Source organism: Phodopus roborovskii, unplaced genomic scaffold (assembly GCF_943737965.1).
Source record: "Phodopus roborovskii unplaced genomic scaffold, PHOROB, whole genome shotgun sequence".
In the NCBI taxonomy this organism is placed as follows: Eukaryota; Metazoa; Chordata; class Mammalia; order Rodentia; family Cricetidae; genus Phodopus; species Phodopus roborovskii.
The window spans coordinates 8,689,965-8,712,747 of record NW_026126588.1 but is presented as its reverse complement, the minus strand read 5'-3'; the positions used below and the strand labels follow the sequence as shown (position 1 = coordinate 8,712,747).

The 22,783-nt window shown below is 39.0% G+C and overlaps 1 protein-coding gene across 1 annotated transcript in view; it reads left to right on the top strand.

The window, feature by feature from the left end:
• Nucleotides 1–22,783, top strand: part of Pkhd1 (PKHD1 ciliary IPT domain containing fibrocystin/polyductin) — a 374,971-nt gene that overhangs the window by 150,412 nt on the left and 201,776 nt on the right. Inside the window, exons 36-41 of the mRNA XM_051204291.1 lie at nucleotides 7,463–7,673; nucleotides 8,062–8,219; nucleotides 10,675–10,866; nucleotides 14,889–15,014; nucleotides 17,739–17,792; nucleotides 18,530–18,660. Coding sequence (XP_051060248.1) covers nucleotides 7,463–7,673; nucleotides 8,062–8,219; nucleotides 10,675–10,866; nucleotides 14,889–15,014; nucleotides 17,739–17,792; nucleotides 18,530–18,660 — 872 coding nt within the window. The remainder of the gene's footprint in view (nucleotides 1–7,462; nucleotides 7,674–8,061; nucleotides 8,220–10,674; nucleotides 10,867–14,888; nucleotides 15,015–17,738; nucleotides 17,793–18,529; nucleotides 18,661–22,783) is intronic.

The following is a 22,783-nucleotide window of genomic DNA, read 5'->3' as shown; positions in this document are numbered from 1 at the left end:
GTATAAAGGTATTTTCTGCATAATTCCTGTCTTAGATATTGTGTTTAGAAACCTTTTCCTATGGAAGACACAATATAAACATTTATGTACTAGATTCTCAGAACTTTTATTGTTTTTAATTATTTTCTTTCAGCATTGCATATTTAAACAGCCTGTGGCCAAATCTGGCCCATTGTTTGCTTTTTTAGGACAATTCTGTTGAAGCACAGTGACCCTTGTCTCTAGAATTTTATCTATGGTGGCTTTGCATGACAGCAGCATAGTTGAACAGTTATGCTAGAGACAGCATGGTCTGTAAACATCAGATCCTTGAATACTCTCCTTTCAGGAAAAGATTGGTGACCTCTGCTTTAATTAACTTAGAATACGTTGATGCTGTTGGTTTACCAGTTATCTCTTTTCCTCCAATGGCCAGTCATTCAGTCATTTTCTGAACACTACTCACCAATGTAATTATAATTATCTGGAAGTCAACCTTAATTGTATTTATGTCCCAGATTGTCAGAATTATTGAGTATTGCTTTATTTGGCAAAAGGGACCTTGCAAAGATGGATATGGTGGCACACACTCCCTTTCACTTGTGGACATTTTAGCTGGTCAGCCTGGGATGCAGCTAGTTGGTAAATACATTCAGAGGGCTTTTTTTGGCTTACACTTCTTGCTGCAGACACATCTTCTCTTCTCCCTCATGACCACTGGGAATGAGCCAGTAACAGTGAAGGAGGCTCATAGTGGACCTATGCCACAGAAATGCATATGTTCTACCAGGTTTCTCCTTAATCTAAGGGAGACACCACAGAGTGATTCCCATGGACAGAAAGAGCGGTAAATGAAAAAAAAAAAGTTTTGATGCTCACTTTATCATCTGGGCAAATTTGGCACATTCTTCAACACTGAACATGGTAATGTCACTCTTCTGAGAAACATTTTCACAAACAGCCAACCCTTCTCTCCTTGTGAGGTATTCTGTGTTTGTGCAGTGGTAGACTCTGAGTGTCCTTTTATTTTAAGCTTGGCATGGCACACCTTATTCATTTGCATAGTTCTTACACTGTTAATTAGTATTGGGGAAAATAAGCTGTCTGTTTTGCTTGCCTTCTGAGTGACAGACCAGTAAGGAAGAAAAGGAAGCATTCTCTGTTTCATTATGGGGAAGATGCATACAGAAATTAGGGGGAAATAGCTTGTGTAGAAGTGAAAGCAACATGTATAGTTGGTTATTTCTGTTTCTATATGATGTGAACATTGTTCTAACAAGTGATATCTATCATCTATCATCTATCTATCTATCTATCTATCTACCTATCTATCTATTTATCTATCATTCTATCTATCATTTATCATTCTAGCTATCTATCATCTATCATTGTATTATCTATCTATCTACCTTGTATCATTTTATCTATCATCTATCTATCTCTCTATCATTCTATCTATGTATCTATCATCTATCTATCTATCTATCATCTGTCATTCTATCTATCTTTATCATCTAGTATCTCTTCCTTCCTTTGTTCTTTATTTCTCTCACTCTACCCGCTTTCCATCTCCTTTTTGAAGTCTTGTCAGTTATTCTCTTAGAATATTGATTTATGTACTATAAAACAAACAAAGGACAATTAGTGAGTCTTAAGTGTGTCAACCCATGAAGGTTATGTTCTTTCTTCTCATGCCAATTTGGTAAAAGTAGTTCTCCGGGACTGCATAATTATAGATGAATGACAGGGAATTGCTTGCACAATAATTGGTAGGAAGTACAATTATGAGAAGTCATTAGTGGGAGAAAATGAATAGTTGGTTACTTAACGGGTCAACATTGAAAGCCCAATGTGGTTAAACATTGTATTAAATTACAGGCTGTGTCAATTAAGCATATTTATACATCACTGATCTTTCTAAGCTGTATCTTTAAATAATCTTTGATTTGTGGTACAGAACAGGAGCTGCCCAGTGTGGGTTTCAGGAGTTCAGTGAAGAAAGCAGTACACATTTGAAGTGTGTAGTGCTCTCTTGACCAGGGAAATCAGCCGACATACCTTACACAAATAACATCTGTAAAGCAATACATTTGGTGCTTAGAGAGCCCAAGCTAATTCTGTACAGTTGGATTAGTGTTCTATCAGGGTCTGAGAACTATGTTACCCATCTAATTCCTTGGTCCTAGATTTAGAAGTCCCAAGTTCAGAATTCAGAATTGATAGCTCAATGCTTTGTAATCATGTCCAGGAGGAATTGTAGTTTTCTATCTGCACAATATGTTAAAACAATAATAAAACACTAAAAAGAAAACCACAACAATGATATATTTACCCTTACTTCAGAAAGGAAAAAAAGATCACTAAGCAGTATGTCTTAATTTTGTTTTCTGATGGCTGTACCAAACACCACAGCCAAAAGCAACTTGGAGAAGAAAGGATTTATTGTGTTGTACTTCCAGGTGATAGACCTTTTGTCACAACCAAGTTAGGAAGTCAATCAGAAACGAGGAAGCAGGAACTGACACAGATACCATGGAGGAATGCAGCTTAGTGGCTTGTCCCCTCTGACTTGTATTTAACCTGCTTTCTTATGCAGCCTAGGAGCTAGCTACCTGCTTAGGGTTGGCAACTATGTACATTGGCCTCGCCACTCCCATATCAATTAATGATAATAAAACCCACAGGCCAACCCAATGGAGGGAACCATCCAATCCAGACTCCCTCATGTAATTCTAGGCTGCATCAAATTGACACCTGAAGCTCATTAGGAGAACGAGATTAGGATTGTTCTAATTCTTCAGTAAATGTGTTATTTCTATGCTTGTTACATATTGTTTTTTAATTATTATTATTTTTTATTTTACATATCCCACTTCCCTCTCCCTCCCTCCCATGCCCCCTGACGACCCTCCCTTCCCGTCCCCCCACCCACTCCACAGGGAGGGAGATGCCTTCCAGGAGGGATCAACAAAATCTATCAAGTCATTTGGAATAGGGTCTATGCCCTCCCTCCTGTCTCTAGGCTAAGGGAATGTCCCTCCATGGGAATGTGCTCCCAAAGTCCTTTTGTGCACCAGGGATACATCCTGATTCCACTGTCAGAGGTCCCTTAGACTGCCCAGGCCTTCTAAATGAGAACCATGTTTAGGGGATCTGTGTTGGTCCAATGCTGGTTTCTCAGCAATCAGTCTGGGGTCGATGAGCTTCCCCTGTTCAGATCAGCTGTCTCTGTGGGTTTCTGTAGCCTGGTCTTGTCTCCATTTTCTTATCACTCCTCCCTCTCTGCATCTGGATTCCAGGAGTTTGGCTCAGTGTTTTGCTCCATCAGCTACTAAATGAGGGCTCTACGATGGCAGATAAGTTAGTCATCAATTTCATTTTCAGGGAAGGGCATTTAAGGTAGCCTTTCCTCTGCTGCTCAGATTGTTAGTTGGGGTCATCCTTGTATAGAGTATGTTCACTAAGATATCTGTCTTCCGGACTTCACAAGTAATTGTTTATAAGACAACATTTCTAATAGGTATTTTAAGAATGCTAACCCTGTGTTCAGTTCTGTTTGGAACGGGACACCCATAAATGGAATACAAAGTAGTCCTGGTGTGGGAGATAAGGTTTCTCCGCTGTAATAATTACAGAGTGATTAGTGCTAACAAACATGGTGCTGGCTATAGGTTAGTAACTCTCTAGGCTTCCCCAGACCTCCTTGAATCTGCTCAGATTGTAGCTATTTCATTAGTGGTGTCAAAAAGTGAACTGTCTGCCTCCTCCATCTCCCAGAACTCCCCTGCCTCCCGTCTGCCATGTGGGTGTACTTGTTATAAGCTGCATGCGAAGCTGGCAAATGAATCTGTCTGCCCTACTCACCACAAGGCACCCTTCCTGCCACTTCCCTTTTGCTTTGACTGCCCATGTCATTGCTTCCTGTTCAGAATGTCGGGGGTATCACCTCCTTCCTACCCCTGCTTTTGTTAGCTATCCTGAGAATACTGGATATAAGTTTTCCCATCTGGTCGAACTCCAAGGTGTGGGAGAGTACTCTAATGCATAATAAAATATAGTCATGCCCTTTCCATCACATAGAGTATAACCTAATTAAGTAGATATTCAAAGTTTGAGGTGCTTGCTTCCCTCATCTTATTTTATAATTATATGTTACAAACATATACATGTTTATAACACACACACACAGACACACACACACGTGATATAGACATGATTATGTTTCCTGAGCATCTATTATGAGCTAGACACTGAATGGCTTTGGTATTTTCATGGTGAAAAAAATAGGTATTGCTTTTGCTGCTGTGTTTAGTGGGTGAGACAGATGGGTAATTGCAGCATTAGAGGCCCAGTTATTATTGGATCAAGTACTAGACAGAAGAGAGGTGTGGTAATGTGACAAATTACAACACAGAACTCTACTATCCAGGAGATATTGGTGGCTTGCTTCATGCTCAACAATAATCACTCTAAAGAATGTAGCATGCTCTCAACCTAAATGCCCCTCAAATGAAGAATGGATGGAGAAAATGTGGTACACTTATACAATGGAATACTACTCAGCAGAAAAAACAAACAATGGAATCTTGAAACTCACAGGCAAATGGATGGAACCAGAAGAAACCATCCTGAGTGAGGTAGCCCAGTCACAAAAAGACAAACATGGTATGCACTCACTCATATATGGATTTTAGATATAGAGCAAAGGATCACCAGCCTACAATCCACACTGCCAGAAAAACTAGGAAACAAGGAGAACCCTAAGAGAGACACACATATTCCTCACAGAAGGGGAAAGGAACAAGATCTCCTGAGAAAATTGGGAGCAGGAGGGGAGAGGAGATGGAGTTAGGAAAAAGAGAAATATAGGTGGGACTAGGAGACAAGGAGAATTCTGGGAGAAGAGAGGGCCAAGAAGAGACACTAGGTTGCCGAAGGAGTAACATGCCAGAGTATGGGTAAGCTACAGTCACTTGGCAATACATAGAGTAATAGAAATGGGCTAATAATTAAGAGAGAGCTATCCATTAAGAAGCCATATCCATCAGCCAACAGTTTTATAATTAACATCGTGTCTGTTTGTTTATTTGGGCTGAAGGGCGGTCAAACCTGGCAGGACAGAAACTTTCATCAACAAAATGGTACCCAATGTTTGACTTGAACCCACAACCTGAGATTAAGAGTTTCATGCTCGATGAGAGGAGGGAGGAATTGAGGGAATGAGAGCAAAAGTGGGATGGGGAACTGGAATGTAAAAAATAAATTAATAAAAAGAAGTAAATGCCTGGCCAACAGCAAAAAAGAAAAAAAAAAGTCTCATGCTGTACTGACTGACAGTGCAATGCACTAAACATCTGAACTGTAAGTCAGCCCCAGTTAAATCTTTTCCTTTATAAACATTGCAGTGGTCATGATGTCTTTTCACAGCACTAGAAACCCTAACTAATCCATCATCAGAGAAGAGAAGTTTCCTCCTGTAGGAGATGAGAACTAATATAGTGACCTCCCGATGGGATATTATGTAGAGAGGGAGAAACCTTGGAATACTCAGCCTTTAGAGGGATGTATCCATTAAATTCCTTCCTTTTGGGCTAGGAGAACTCTGAGGAATAGGAGGTGGAAAAATTTTAAGAGCTAGAGGGTATGGAGATACCAAGGAAACAGTGTCTTCTAGACACAAAAGGCTTGTACAAATATGGACTCAAACAGAGCATACACGAAGCATACACAAGTCTAAGCTAGGTGGGGTCCAGTGCTGAACATGGACACTAGCCCCTGTCTCTAACCCAGGGGCTATCAACAATTGATAACAACTTATTAACAAATGTTTTCTCCAGTGAAGTCTCCCTGGGTATACAAACAATACCAGTAGATGGCCAACATGAAATGAACTCAGTCTTATTTGTTTAAACTGTTTAAATTGTCCTTTATTTTGTTTTTTAATAAATATTTTTATAATATTATAGCAAAATTATAAATTTATAATTATAATTTAAAATTGCAATGTAAAAGAGAAAAACTGTCAGTTTTTGAAAGGACACAATTTTATGTTAATAGTTAAATATATACTTTAAAATTCATTGAGTTTCTTTGTTCATTTTGACTTGACCATTATTTATTTTTGGTTGTGGGCCGAGCCTTTCATGGCTGAGCCATTTCTCCTTCTTCACCATTATTAATAAGAATGAATAGCTAATAAATATGTTTGTTGTCTTCACTTGTGGTTGTTTTCATACGAGAGAACAAGCATCACAATTTGGCAGTGCTCTGTCTTTGATACATAGTCTTGTATGTAGCCAATAAAGAACAGGTTAGAGAAATTTACACATATGTATATACAAATAAATAAACTTTATTTCATTTTATTATTCCCAAGGGTTAAGATGTACAAACAAGGAATAAAATTAAAATTATTTTCTTTGGGGATGATTTATGCCTTAATTTCCACCTGCCCTGTAATTAGAAATTTTGAACTCTGTAAATGTTTTTAAAGATAAAATTATTGCCTTGGTAAACTTCAGAAATTGCATCATTAACCCAAAGACCTTTCTCAGCCTAGAACAACATGGTTGGCACAAGTGTCTGTGCACACACAGACAAATAAATAAAGAGGAAAGTTTAAAATAATTTGAAAATGATTTATTGTCGGCCACCCCTGCAGTTAGGAATTCAAGTATTATTACTTTACTTCAGTGCAGCATGGGAGGACAGCAGCTTGCTGTGGGCTAAAGGTAAATTATGATCTATTGCAGAGGAGGAAGGGGATGAACTGAGGAAAAGGGAAGGGGTGGGGAGTAAGCAATGCGTTTTCTGAACTATTACTTCACATAATGCCTTTAAAGATTTTGCCTTGACCTCTGCTGGAAAATCCCAGTAAATGGTGAAGCGAATGGCATTCTTAAATCTTTGATAGTTAAGGGTGATCAGGATAGGCGAGTGCAGTGCACGCTGAGCTGTGTTAAGTCACAAGTTTCCCTGCTTCAAGTGCTTGATAACATTATCCCAGATGTACCCCGTTTTAGTTCCAAGAAATCAATTAACACACAAAGGCCCAGGATGGCTCTTTTAAAGTAATCTACTCCTCCCTCAGTGTTTGTGGGTTAAATACTTCAAGTTGTAAGCAAAATACAGACTTCTACATTAGAATAAATACATACTTTCTTATATTTGAAATAAGCAAAGTAAAAGGTCATTTTCCAAACACAAAATGACACAGGGAAGGAAAAAGTAAACCCTGACCTCTACCAATGGTACTTCCTTAACTAGCCACTCATTAAATCATCCTAAACCCTGTGCTAGAAGTTCATCTCCTTCTCAGTGTAACTGAGAAAAATGAAGCCTACCAAGACATACTTCTCTATGTTAAGACCACTAGATAAAATATAAATTTTATCTAGTGGCAGTGCCTATGTTTTTCACCTCTTAAAAAAAAACATCCTTATTGACAATTAAAATATCTAAACAAGTTTTCTCTTGACTTTAGGCTCAGTTCCAGAAGTGACTGTCACCTACCTTCGAGCAGCTGCGTGTGCAGGAGACACAATGTTGTTTCTGGAGGAAGCTGTGGACTGGCACCCTGGGGATGAGGCTGTCATCATAGGTGGAATGGGTGTGGAAAGTGCTGGACCAATGGAAGAGGTTGTTGTTGTGGAAACTGTGCACAATGGAGACCTCCATCTCAAGACTCCCTTGAGGTACTCAAATTTCAGCTTGGATAGGTTTACATGGGGCAAGATGAAGTCTTCCACGAATTGGATTCTGGATATTTATCTCTTGATGAGATGCAGTAGCATTAAATAGTGCTGGACACCTGGGAAAGAAAATAATAAAGCATGAATGCTAGGAAGACGAAGATTTCTTGCGTATGTTCTAGTAGGACCGTGGACTCTCTGCCTCAATAAGTGGTCAGTATGTGATTCCCAATGCTATACATGGTATAGTTTACATATGTATATACGGCTCATTCTTGGGTATTTGAGTTTCTAAAGAAATAGACACTCCCCAAAGAAGAATCTATTTACTATTTTTGATAAGATGCAGAGTGATGTTCTCAAGTATATCTTCTCCCCTCTCTCTTTTCAGATATTCTTACAACTTCACAGAGAACTGGATAGCTGGAAAGAATCTTATTTTGAAGGCTACAGTGGCTCTTCTCAGCAGGAACATTATCATCCAAGGAAATGTCACTCTTGAGAGACTAAAGCTCCTCCATTCCTGTCAGGAGGCCAATGCTGCTGAAGGTAGAAGTGCAGGTTGATGGAATACCCAAAGAGTTAATAAGTGTTTTCACTGCCAAACACTATGAGGCAGGGCAGTGGTTGGTCTCCATTAGAACACAGTCTTTGACGGTCCGGTCCGTATCCTTCTGTAAGTTCCAGAATCCTCTTGGTAGCTTATCACTTCGTCCCTTTCCCCACTTCTAGGTAAAAGAAGTAAACAAAAGACAAAGGAAATAATTTAATTATTTGACCCCGGAAAACTTGTGTTAATGAATTAAACCTGGATAGTTGGGATGACATCATGATTTCTTTAGTCCCAGGCTTCTCCTAAGATTCTCAAAAAAAAAAAAAAAAAAAAAAAAAAAACCCAAAAAACAAACAAACAAACAAAAAACTCCAAAACAAAACAAAACAAAAAAACCCAAAAACTATGATACTATGATTCTAGAATCATAGGCTTGGGCAGTTCATTATTATTGATTAGGTTTGTACCTCCTCCCCTTTGGGGGTTTGTTTTCTGAGTGGCCTACCACATATTCTAGGTAAAGGGGTAAAGGAGCCAATTTATCTTCTGATAGAATAGCAGGCACTGAATCACAGTGATGTGCCTATTAAACATCTATTTCAGGGATGGTTAGTTTAGGAGGTTATGTTTTGGTTTCCCAGGCTGTAGATTATGAGGCTTTCACATACTGTGAAGATATCATTTGTCAACTTTGGTCCAGGATGGTGTGGGTGTCAAGGATGACTTCCAGGCATGAGCTGTGGATGGATGATGAGGCTTTCATTGTGATGGGAAGAAGGGGAGAAGGTTTTGGGATAAGAGGGTGTGGTGAACATGAGTTTAATTTTGTACACATTGAGAGGGCAGGCCAGCAATTGAGCCGAGATGTCTGACAGTGTCTGGACCCTGATACAAATATCAAGGCTAGAGTTTAAGATTTCAGAGCTCTCTACATAGAGGTACAATTATGCACAGTGTTATTAAAAGAGGGGTTGTTAATAGTGCAGAATAATTATGACCTCACTCCTTTCCATTCAAAGCAATCAACTGACAAATATGGAATTTAGTAAACGGAAAAAAAGTTTGGAGAAAAGTGGGCTAGAATTGACTGATTGCCACCTTCACAATTCCACCAAATTGGGCCCATACTTGTGGTAAAACCACAAACAGACAGCATCTCTTCATTTACTTCTTATAGGTCAATCCTTGAAGGATTAGACTCAGTAATTCACCAGATAGTGACAGGTCATTTTGAACTGCTGCCTCCTCTTTTGTTAGTTATTGTGTTGTTGATATTAACCTTGGTGCTGCAATGGAGATGGCCATGTAGGTGTGCTGGCTAGTTTTTGTTCTCAGCTGGACACAATCCCCAGTCACCTGGGAAGAAGTAGTCTCATTTAAGGAACTACCGACATTAGAGCAACCTTTGGCCATGTCTGTGAGGGACTGCCTTGACTGAAGGTTGACATGGGAAAGCTTAGCCCACTGTGGGCAGTACCATCCCTAGGTGCATGAGTCTGGGCTACATAAGGTTATCTGAGTATGCACTGGAGAACAAGCTGGTAGTTGGTGTTTCTCCATGGTCGGTGTTTGAGTACCTTAAAGATGGATGGTGGCTGGGAATTGTAAAATGAAACAATCCTTTTCTTTCCTTGGCCATGGTGTTTATTACAGCAATAGCAAGCAAACTGGAATGGTAAGTATATCTGATTTAAATTGCCTTTGATTCTTCTGGGTATGGACTCCAAAGTAATATGCCTGATACTGAATCAACCCTGAAGATGACTTCTCCATTTTGAGATTCTTTCCCATTTGACATTATCAAGTGTCAAAAGTCAGCAGAAAATATTCTGGATGCTGGTTCCTCAACACTGTAGCAATGGCAGCTGTGCATTTCCACTCTTGACTGTTCTGTTCTTAGAAGAAGGATTGCTGGGGAATCAGATTGGTATCAACTCTCAGTAACTTTTCTGGAGCTCTTCTTCCCTTCACTGGAGACATGTTTGCTAAGTCCCCAAACACACAACAGCGTATTGAAGGGAAACCCCACCAGCACTTTATAAGGTGCTGTGATAGGATTCAGTACTCACAACTTCCCCAAGAATTATCAAACAGAAAAAGTCATTTTATTGCATCTTCTCTACAGGATATCTTTTGTATTTAAGTCAACACCAGTCTAACTGGGCTTGGTGCATGTATTCTGCCCATTTCTGATAGGAATTACTCTGTGTGTGTGTGTGTGTGTGTGTGTGTGTGTGTGTGTGTGTGTGTGTGTGACATTTCCAGAAATAAGAGAGTAGGGGGCGATATCATGCCTAGTTATTTGATCTAGTTAAACCATCCACAGGGAGAATCAGTAACAATGAAAGAAGGCTGTCGGATGATTTGTCCTTTGTAGCCGTAGAGCCTTGCAAACAGAGATTTGTCTAGAATCCGCTTAACGTTTCCCCCAAATTTCATTGTGTGTTTCAGGTAACCTAGAGCACTGTTTGTATTCTAAGAGCGAAAGGATGCTGGGAGCCAGGGATCTGGGGGCCAGGATAATAATTCAGTCATTCCCAGAGGAGCCCAGCTTCGTCAAGCTGCAGGGAGTGCAGTTTCGAGATCTGGGGCAAGCCTTCCATAAGCCTCAGAGCTCGCTCACCTTGGTGGGAACTATGATCGGTAAGGACTGTCAAAATTCAGAGATGGATAAATGTTTACAGGTTAGATGTATACTTTTCAGACTTCCATACCTATATTAATCTCTCATAGAGCTTTTTAAATTCAGAGATACACTCTCTCACCAGAGAAACTTGTACATAAGGGGGAAATGCTAGCGACTCAGGTGCCCAGTGTGCTCTGGTGGGGTGATGTATTGATAGAGATTCAGGCTTGGGGAGAAACAAACAAACAAACAAACATTATTTCCAAAAGAAGTGATTATTCATGGGTTAATTTATAGGTATTAATTTATTCTTAAAAGAAACTAGAGATTTTACTCTATACTCAACATAAAGCTTTGTATAAATATAGATTTTATAGTACTGACAAACAGACCAAATACTACACCTTGCCATTAAATGAAGACTCATTGTACTATGTATATATTAAAGAAACAAAAGCAACTTTCCTCCATTCTATGGTTTCTGTGGATTATTCTCAATAGGATACATAACAGGGAAGATGTTTCTTAGGGATTTTAACCTGGGTCATCACACTGTGACTATACTGTCCCCAAAATATCACTCTAAAAATCAGAATTTTAAGATAATCACTTGTTTTTAATTCACTGTAGTTATTCCCTTTTAGTTTTTACAAATATGCAAGTTAAAATATACAGTATAATTTTAAGGATAATTTCTTGTAATCTTTCTAAAATACATACTGTGTATAAAGGTACAAGGGGCTATGTATATTGTGTGTGCTTTAGCATGTATAAGGTGTCATACACACAAACACACATACTATTAACCATGCATGTTCTGAGTTATTTATTAGAGAAGAGTAAAACTAGTCTTATAATGATCTGTATTTTCTATATTACTTATTACTTCCCAAATTGGTTAAATATTCTACAAAGCTTTCTTTCTTTTTTTTTTTTTTTTTGCTAATAGCAAGACAGTTTTGGAATAACTATTTTCAAAAATAGATATGAAGGTTTAAACATTCTTAACAGTAGAAGGAACATTCAAAAGTCTAAAAGGGACTGGTATTTTAAAAGCAAATGATTTATCTTTGTTACTTTTTTACTATCTACAAAATACATTCAGGACTAACTATTGGCCAATGTTTCAACTATGGTTTTTTAATTTACTCTTACATGATTTAAGACCTGATAATTCCAGTGATTTATCATACAAAGATATTGTACCAATTACATAGTTCTCATATGATAAAAGTCATAATAGGATTACAAAGTTAACTAATATATCTTGACTGACAGACTATTTTTCATTTTTATTCAAATTTATTAATTGTGCAATCTAATGGGCTTCTTTATGACATCTCACTCATGCATATAATATACTTTGATCATCTTCAGTCGACTATTATCATATTCTATCACACTGTCTGTCTACTCTTCCTCCAAGCTTTCCTTCTACTTTCATGTATTATCTCAGTACAGATTATTTTTAAAACAGTCTATCATGCATATTATTATAAACTTAAAAGAAAAAAAACTGTCCATAGCAAAAAACAGGTCTATTTTAAAAGAAACTTATGCTAAGAATTTTGTTTGTTTAAAAATAAGAAAACTAGATTGCCCAGTCCTCCTAGCTGACACCCATGTTCAGGGGGGCCTGGTTTGGTCCCATTATCATTCCCCAGATATCAGACTGGGGTCCATGAGTTCCCACTTGCTCAGGTCAGCTGTTTCTGTGGGTTTTCCCAGCGTGGTCTTGACCCCTTTGCTCATCACTCCTCCCTCTCTGAAACTGGATTCCAGGAGTTTGGCTCAGTGCTTAGCTGTGGATCTCTGCTTCTGCTTCTATCAGCTACTGGATGAAGGCTCATGTTTGTCATTTCTATGGCTGGGTTACCTCACTTAGGATGGTTTCTTCTAGTTCTAGGCAGTCTATGGAACCTCTGGCAGTGGAACCAGGATGTAGCCCTAGTACAAATGGACTTCGGGATACTTAGCCTAGAAACACTAGAAACATGGGGGAGAGCCTAGGCCCTACCCAAATGACTTGACAGACTTTGATGCAGGATGGGATAGGGGGTAGTGGGGGGCATGGGAAGATGGGAGGGAGAGGTAACCAGAACTGATATGTAAAATAAGAAAAATATTAAATAAATTAGAAAAAACAAGAAAAATTAAGAGTGTAAATTTAATTCTTAACTTAGTTCTTAGAAATGCCCTGTTTCTTCTTTTTTCCTTTGTTCTTTATGGAAGGGTTATTTCTGTAGCCCTGGCTGTCCTAGAACTCACTCTGAAGACCAGGCTGCTTGAATTCAGTGATCTGCCTGCCTGTACCTTCTGATTGCTGGGATTTAAGGTGTGTTGACCACTGACTGGCCTGAAATGCCCTATTTCTATGTATACAGCAGAACATATTATACACATATGTATATGGTCCTCCACAGAGGTATAAGAGAAAACAGCACCTCTGCTGTCTGCCTCCAGTAAATGGCTGCATTCACTGTAGAACAGTCAGAAGTGATCCAGACAGTGCCTTTACAAACAAATCTACAGGTCAGTCTAATGGAGGCAATCCTTCATTTAAGGTTGCTATTTTTTTTTCCAAGTATGTCATGTGGACAACCAAGATTAGGCATGACATCAGCCAATGAAAGTTTTGGTCCAAGATAGCCTGATATTCCTAATCCAAATTATTGGAAAAACCCAAAGTTGACTTGAGAACAAGGTTTATGAAAATATAGGGAAAACTGCTTTAACTATGCCAAAATGAATTGACATTTAGAGAAGTAATTGCTCTGCCTCAATGCCCTCATCTCTGTATCTGTCCCCCAAATAATGGTATATGTCTTGGGCCCATCAACAAACACATGTTTAAGATGTGCGGTGGTGGTGCCCACCTTTAATCCCAGCCCTTGGGAGGCAGAGGCAGGCAGATCTCTGTGAATTTGAGGTCAGCGTGGTCTACAAAGCTACACAGAGAAACCCTGTCTCACAAAACAAACAAATCAAATAAATGTCTGTTGTCAGCTACAGTTGTGCAGCACAAGATAACATTTCTGTCAATCATGACCCAGACCACTGTGTGTGGTACTGTCCCTGGACAAGTGATCATGAGTGCATACAGAAGTGAGCCAAGCTTTCCAGTGGCAGAGAGAGTGAGTAAACAGTGCTCCTCGGTGATTTCTGCCTTGGCTTGCTCAGTGACAGACGGTATGTAAACTGTAGGAAGGAATAAATCCTTTTATATCTAGTTTCCTTGTGGCCATAGTGTTTATCACAAGAACAGAAATAAACTAGAACAGCTGGCAAGGTGTAAACATTTAATTTCTAACCTAAGAAATAATGGCTACACTTTTATAGGCAAGTGTAGTTTTTAAAAATCCAGGTTAAGCTGGACATTGGTGGCACGGGCCTTTAATTCCAGCACTTGGGAGGCAGAGGCAGGCAGATCTCTGTGAGTTTGAGGATAGCCTGGTTTACAGAGCTAGTTCCAGGACAGGCTCCAAAGTAATACAGAGAAACCCTGTCTCGAAAAACCAAAATAAATAAATAATAGAAAACTCCAGGTTAAATCATATAAGGCCTTGACAGCTGCTTTACCATATTGTTATAAAGGACATTTCTTAGGTAACACTATCTAGCATTTGTGTCTTGAATTTCAACTAGTTTTATGTTCAAGATCTAGAGGCCTTAGTTGTCCAATTTCTTGATTTGTTACCTTTTTTTTTTTCCAAATTACAGAATTTCTTTTTTTTTTCCATTTTTCTTGTTGTTTGTTTGTTTGTCTTATTTTTCAAGACAGGGTTTCTCTGTATGGCTTTGGAGCCTGTCCTGCAACTCGGTCTGTAGATCAGGCTGGACCCAAACTCAGAAATCTACATGCCTCTGCCTCCTGAGTGCTAGAGTTAAAGGCGTGTGCCACCAACATCTGTCTTGGAGTTTTGATTTTATGTGGAAAAACATTTTTCTGGTGATGTGTATCTTGTTTGGATGTGGTTAATGGAATCTGAGTAGACTCTCAGGTGTGAGTAAAATATTCACCATATTCTCTCCCCATCAGGTTCCTATCTCCAGAGCTGTTCAGTGTGGGGCTCCTTCAGCAGAGGCCTTAGCATTCACAGGACCTGGGGCCTGAGGGTGGACAGTAATATATTCTACAAGATTGCAGGTCATGCCCTGCTGATGGGTAAGAACATTTACTTGGTTAATGTATATATTCTTGAGTATTATGGGCAGTCTTTCATAAAGCATTCTCCCACATTGTTGAATGCTAAACTTACAAAATTATTTTTCTGAGAATCACCTAATAGGACATAGCTTAAAATCTCAAATTTAAATTTACCCACCACTGAGTGACTTACTAAATGGTATCAATAGGAAGTCAATCACTGGAAAGTTGAATTCAGGTTAATAAATGTCTAATGGGAGCTTTTAAAATTTATTGCCACAAACTTTCCCCTACTTGTAAGTTTACACACAGTCTGAGATTCTCAGGCTTGGATGATGTTGGCTAAAATTTAAAAGCTGAATGTGTGCCTAAGTGCTTCTATGGTAGGTTGGGGCTACTTTCTCCCGTTGAGTTCATGATCAAACAGTAGGATTATCCTTGGATAATTAGAAGTCCCAGTTGGCATCACATCACTCCCAGAAACTGGGCTGAAGAGTGATCTGTCAGTGATTTCAATCCCAGCTGATTTCTGTAAAGTTATCATCAGCCTTTTCCTTTCTTTCTCTGTGCTGAAAACAAGTCATTCTTTCCAAAGGACAGCCTTCCTTCTGCCACATGGCTCTTGCTCAAGTTGTTTCTCTCTGTTCATGACAGTTGCTCTCTTGGAACATTCTTTCTCCCCTACACCACCAACCTAGAACCTCTCAACTTAAAACTCAATGTCACTTTCTGATTCCCCTTGTTTTCCCACCAGCTTTTGTGAGACACTGGACACTGTCCTGTTGACACTCACATGGATAGTTCATTATAGGCTAATTGGCTGAAAGAAATGAATTAATAAGTCATCTCTGCTCGTGTTTTAATATAAAAGCAAACCAGAGATTTTTTTTTTTGTGGAAAAGAAGAATGTATATAGTGGCTAATGTTTTATTTTTAAATGAGCCCTGTGATGTGATCCAGGGAAAAGTACATGTTTCATTTAAGAATAATCACTTGAGATAAAAGGCTGAAAAGGTTCTAATCCCAAGAGAGCTGTTGTTTCATGAGGGACTAGGAACTCACTTAAAGACAAACTCTATCTTGAAGGCAAAGAGCAGCAGACACATGAAGCCATCAGGTGTACAAAGTATTTTGACTAGGGAAGAGTGGCCACAGAAGGCAAGCCAACAGATGCAGGCTCGATTCTGCTCTTCCTTTGCTGTGTGAAAGTCTGTGACCATAGCAGAGAGTTAGGATGGCATCCTAACAATAAGATTTTAGCAGAAAATGATACTGAATAGACAGTAAAAAAATGTAGAAGGAGTTCATGCTTGGTTACTGTGGATTATTGGCTCTTGACATCCTTTGTATTGTAATCAAGGGAATTAAAATATTTAATTCACTATAAAGTTCTCTTTATACCTTAAACAATCACAAATTTATATCCATTAAATGACATGGGAATATCAGTTTTAGCAAAGAGGGGTCTGTGGCACTGTGTACACATTATTGATCCAACCTTTGGGAATAATACCTTCTTGTGTCACATGGTTGGTACATTCCATGCTCATTGAGAATATAACTGCCTCATCCTGTCCAGCCTATTCCTTCAGAGCATGTCTGCTATTCTAGAAACAGCAGTCCATATAATTTGAAAAGCAGACTGGGTTGGATACATGCAGTGTGGCTTTTCATGATTACATTTTTATCAAATTTATTCATTGACTATCCTATGCACATATTTAAGGCTCTATGGTTGTTCCCATTTCCCACCCTGTTTCCTACCCTCCAAATCACTTTCTCACATTCATGGTGTATGTGTGTGTGTGTGTGTGTGTGTGTGTGTGTGTGTTTGTGTGTGTGTGTGTGTGTGTGTGTGTGTTGCTTACTGATTTTAATCAGGGCCATCTGTTTGGCTTAGACAATGAAAATATTCACTTGGACTTCATCTAAGAATTAAAATAGAAGGTATATTTGTTTAAGGATATTTGATCACACTGGGAACTCCGAGATTATGTTATTTACTGGGAAAAAAAATGTTACTAGTTGTGGTGTGGCTCAGACCCATCCTTAATCCAAGAGCTTTCTGCTTGAACAATGTAAACTGGATTAAATAAAGTTAATGATAGGTCAAGAGGTGGAGCAAGCAACCGGTTGTCAGGGAAAAAAACCAATAAAAAATAAGAGGGAGTCAGGAAGATGGACAGAGAGATAACCTAGAAAGATGGGGCATGCAGTTCGAGGAGGATTTTTTTTTTTGAGATGTTATAGGGCTGCAGAATATTTGTTTAATTATGCAAAGGTGTGTTGCACTAATTTAACAATGTAAAGATGTGTAGATTTGTTTATGTTGAGGAATATTGGTTTAACAATGTAACGATGTGTTGCATTTGTTTATGTTGCAGAATATTTGTTTGGCTATGCAAAGATATGTTGCAGTTGTTTAATCAACCAAAAATGCATTACTGTTTTACCTTGCCTTCCTAAGGCATCTCATTGGTCTAACAAAAAAACTGAATGGTTAATAGTGAGGGAGGAGATATAGGTGGGACAAGGAGATTAAGTAGGAGGAATTTAGGCTCATGGGAAGAAAGTAAACTTCAGATCCACAAGATGGGTCTTAACTCATAGTCCATATAGTATGTATCTTTTTCTCTGTCTAATAGATTAAAAATTACCCAAACAAAAAATCATGTTTTATCTTTCTTTTGCTTCCCTGAATGATTTCAAATTTGTAAATGTAATATAATCTTCTGTTCCCAGGGGCCTACATGGACAGAAAGTTTACCACCAATGAGACTATTGGAGGAAAAAATGGTAAATATGTAAACTTATTTTATTTTGCTTCTATCATATTTCATCTCTGATTGTCATAATTTATAGGCAGATATAATGACATGTTAATTGTAAATTTTTAAACATACTATTTTATTAAGTATATATAGGTATAAATGTTTTATTAATTCTTTGAGTATTTCATGTATTTTTTAAACATATTCATCCTTCCAATTCCCACTTTCAACTTTTCTATCCTTTCCCATTCAATTTAGAGAAGACTTCTGTGTTTTTCTTCTTTCCTCCTCATCAAACCCTATTAATAGAGTATTAAAATGAGTCCTGATGACTTACTGCTATACCCATGGATCAGACCATCTCTCAAACCTCATCAAAGATATTTGATTTTTAAAAATTATATTGTGTGAATATGTGTACATCTATGTGTGAGTTTATACACATGAGTGAAGGTGCCTATATAGTCTAGAAGAGGGAGTCAGATTACCCCTGATGCTGGAATTATAAAAGGTTGTGAACTGCCCAATATGAGTACTGGGAATTGAACTTTGCTCTTTTTTCAAGAATAGTTTATTCTTCTAGCCATTGATCTATCACCAATACCGTCTTTATAATATCCAATCATAGATAAGGTTTATTTATATATATAATGTACATGTATATGAAATATAGTTTACATTAACAGAGTCAGAGTATTGAGTTATGTAAATTTTAATCGTTTGTGAATTCCCTGTGTTTGTTTTATCTATTTTTAAAATTAGACTGGTGGGCGCAGGGAAGTACAATAACAAACAATGTGTTCATCAGTATTTCTGGGGCTGAGGGACTCTCTAATCCTGAAGCGTTGGCACCAGCTGGCATCTACACTTTAAGTCCCACCAATGTGATAGAGGTAAGAACTTCATCTCCACTGGGATTGTTGAAGATGGTGATGTAGGAAATACCTTCCAATAGTTTACAGTAGCGCCAGATATTTGACTTTAATTAGTATCAAGAAATTTGTTTATCATTTTGTGTTAGGCAAACGATGTAGCAACTGTTCTCGGGATTCCTATGAGTTGCATATTGTTCAGTTTCTGGTTATACAAACTGAAGCAACTTGTTTTTAGATCTCTTTGTTCTGATGTCAATTACTTATTATATCACCTATAGCCTATAATATTAATTTGAACATAGTTTTGCCCCCCCCCCAAAAAAGGTTTTTACATTGAATTAGGAAATATGTGAGACCTAAGGTTTCAGTGGCATGATCTTAATTTTTATTCCATTATTTGGTGCAACTTAATGTAGTGAAATTATAGCCACATGGTAAAACAATTTTTTTTTCTATTTATCATTAGCCAAAGAGTTGTGAGTAAGCAGTTGCACTACAACAGTAGAAGACCATTCAATATCTCCCTTGTTAGTTATTTTATTTCTTGGTCTACCTCCAGCAGGGGTTAAGGCCTCCTTCTTTCCCATGCTACTCTGAGCATCTGTAGATGCACGGCCCCCACAGATACTCTCACGGCTACAGTACTATGACATTTATGTCCAGTTTCTGATGAACACGCAGGACAAACTTCTCTTAATTACCTACAGTTGAATAATCCCTAATAAAAGTGTGGTCCTCTGCTCAACACTCCTTACACTTTTAATTGTGTCTTCCCAAAGCCCAGCACTTACACACCATTTTAGGTGCCTAATAGGGGTGGCTAATAGGCCAGTGACAAAAGGAGGCAGAATTTCGTGGATCATCAAAAACCCTACTCTAGACAAGTTGCGTTTAGCTTTTTGGCCACTGAAAGGCTTGTTGATCAGCTAAGGAGGCAGCTCTTGGGCCTAGAGAGTCTTGTTTTTCTAGACTTTGAAGCATCTGAACAAAAGCAATCAAGATTTCCCAGCTCATCCTGTGTGAGGCTGGAATACCCTTGCCTCCTTGGGCAATACACTGCTTGGCTAGAAGAAAAGTTGATCCTTCTTACATGCAGTCTACCAGGAGACCCACTTGGAAGCAGAATCCTGTAGTTTACATTGCCTATATGGGAGGAACCTGGGTGGATGGTTCCTCCATTAACATGGAGGTCATGGAATAATATCAATATGGGTATCGCTTATTGGTGTAGTAATATTGAGTGAACAAAACCCTCACTTAAACTTGTAGGTGTCACCCAATCTTCTAGTATGGGCATTCAACCTAGAAAGCACACATAGTCAGAAAAAGGAGCTGAAAGCAGTAGTTTCCTCTCAGATGCCTTCCATTCCGATACATTTATTTGTTTGATTTTTCCTTTCAGGTCTATTTTTGTTTAACTACACACACACACACACACACACACACACACACACACACACACACACATATATTTACATACATATATATGTTATGTATATATTAGGTTCTAAGATCCCCAAATCATTTGGGGGATGAGTTGCAGGCATACACTGCTACCTTCTTGGTGGGTGCCGGGGATCTGACAGCAGTTTACTCACTGCGCCATCTCATGGACCTTAAAATTTCAAATTTAGGACTAATTTCAGACTTAGAAGACATTCCAGAGTGTTCTTCTGTTCCTTCCACCCAGCTTCCTCCCATAACATACCTCTGGTCACTGAGCGACATCAAAAGGGGTACATTACACTGGCGTGCTAGTATTAATTGAGCAAAACCCCTCACTTAGACTTCAGGAAGGTTGCCGAATCTTCCAGCATGGATATTCAACCTAGAAAGCACACTTTCTCTCTCTCTCTCCACACATAAGCCTGGCTTTGAAATCCTAGACCTGATGACTGGATTTTAAGTTTGGACCATAGTTTATGGTTTTACATTATTCCTGACTTATTCGAACCCAGAATCTTGAACCAGATTCTAGCCACAGTGTAGAGAGTTCATCTTCACTTCCAAGGGGACACCTTCAGAGCTTATTGTCCTTCACGTCTGCAGAGCACAAAGGGGTTTCTTAGGTTCTTCATAGTTTTCATACCTGCAATCATTCTGCTGTCTCCCTACCCAGGCCATGGCTGAATCAAAATCAGTTTCTCTGGAAATCAAATTCCGAGCACTGTGTGTTCTCACAAGTGAGAACTTCTGAAGTATCGTGTTGGAGTCTACAGGGGCCTGGCCATCTTTGCACACTCCTTTGTGAAACATGGACTTGTTTTCTAAAAACACATTTGTGGCACTCTCTCCTTGCATTGCCCTAGCTTCTGCTGTCTGTGCCAGGCCTGTCTTCTCTCAGCAGCTCTGGCATCAGTAGCCAGTCTTCAGTTTCTTTCACTGATTCCTTTTATCTGACATAATAGTCACGAACCCATCACTCCCAACCCCTCCTGCTGGAGTGATTATTCTCAGGTGACCCAACCCCTCCTGCTGGAGTGATTATTCTCAGGTGACGGTTCACTGCCAGTGCTTCAGAGTGTCCCATATTGACAGAGGTATTTTCCTATGAGCACAGTCCTGTGTAGGAGAGCCCATGGAGGAAGGAGCCTGTCGGTGACATCCATCTGATTTGAGGGGAATTTGTTCTATTTTTGTAAGGAATTCTGTTTTAAAGGACCCAACCTCAATTCTCTTTCTTCCCCCCACTCAATGGGTAATGCACATTTAAGAGCTGCCTGAAGGGTTAAGTAACCCCTCCCCCCCTTTTACTTCTACTGACTACAGATATGCACCTCAGAGCTGGCTTACTTGGGCAGCTCATTTCTCTCTGGAATTTCTCTTGCTTGAATGTCCATTGCATTCTGTAAAGAATTGATTTTCTCTGCAAGTCTCTGGCTGCCTGTATAAGTCTGTGGTTTCTTCATGAATCCTTTGTACAGTACCCAATTGGGATGGAGAGAAAGGGTGGGCGGTAACGTGAGCTGGTTGCTGATGCACTTCCTTAGAAGAAAAGTGAGTCTTATTGGCTAACATAGGACCAAAGCTGCAACATCCCTTCCAAGTATAAATGGACTTGGACAGTGTTTGTTTGTGATACTCAGATGTTCCATAATATGCTGGTAGAACCAGGGCAGGTGACTCAACGAATAATTTCATTTGTTGAAAATGCATGCTTTCTGAGCACTGGTGCTGGCAACTGTGGTGTACAAGGAAGTAGCCTCTGGAATATCTTTCTGAACTTTTGGAGCAACTCCTTTCTCATAAAGTCTTAGTAATGGGCTGGCATAGACTGACAATGAAACTGATGTATGTGTGTTAAATCAAGATTGCCTTCATCTCCAGCCTGTGGTGTACATTCTTATTATTTGCAGAGAAGGTGGGTGTTTAAGTGTGTGTGTGTGTGTCTGTGTGTGTGTGTGAAAGCCAATTCTTGCTGTCAGGTGTCTTTTTCAGGTATAGATATATAACTAATTTTTAAAAAACATTACATTCTATTTATTTATTCGTGTGTATGAACATACATGCATGAGTACATACACATATATGCCATGACTCATAAGTGAAAGTCACAAGACAACTTGAAGAATTCACTTCTACCATGTAGGTTTGGGTGTCAAATTCAAGTCAACTTTACATGCTGAGCTATCTTTCTGGTTCTTTGTGTTATTTAATGATGTAAGGTGTCTCATTGATTCTTGAATTCATCCATTCCATGGAGACTTGGTCAGCAAACCCCAGTGAACCTCTTGACTCTATCCATAGCTCTAGGAATACAGAAAGGCATGAATGGCTACTTAAGGCCTTCTACAATGATGCTGGGGATCTGAATTTCTGCTCTCATGCTTGCATGGAATCACTCTACTAACTAAACCAGCTCCCTGGCCCTAGAGCCCTAGAGCTTTCTTCTTTGATTCCCCCTCCCCCAGTTCTTAGGTATTGGTAGATCATTGGTTTGGGTTGCAGTTGTGGTAGAGGCAGTCACTAGGTAAACTGGAAGATGGGCATTCTCATGGTATCTGCTGGGGAGGTTTCCTTTTGTTATCTTGATAGGGAATAAGTGCTATGTTAAGCCCTTGTGTTAACCAGATATATGAGTACTTATATTCACCCCTGAGAGATAAGGATTCTTTCTGAGGCTGAGAATTATTAGTGCTTA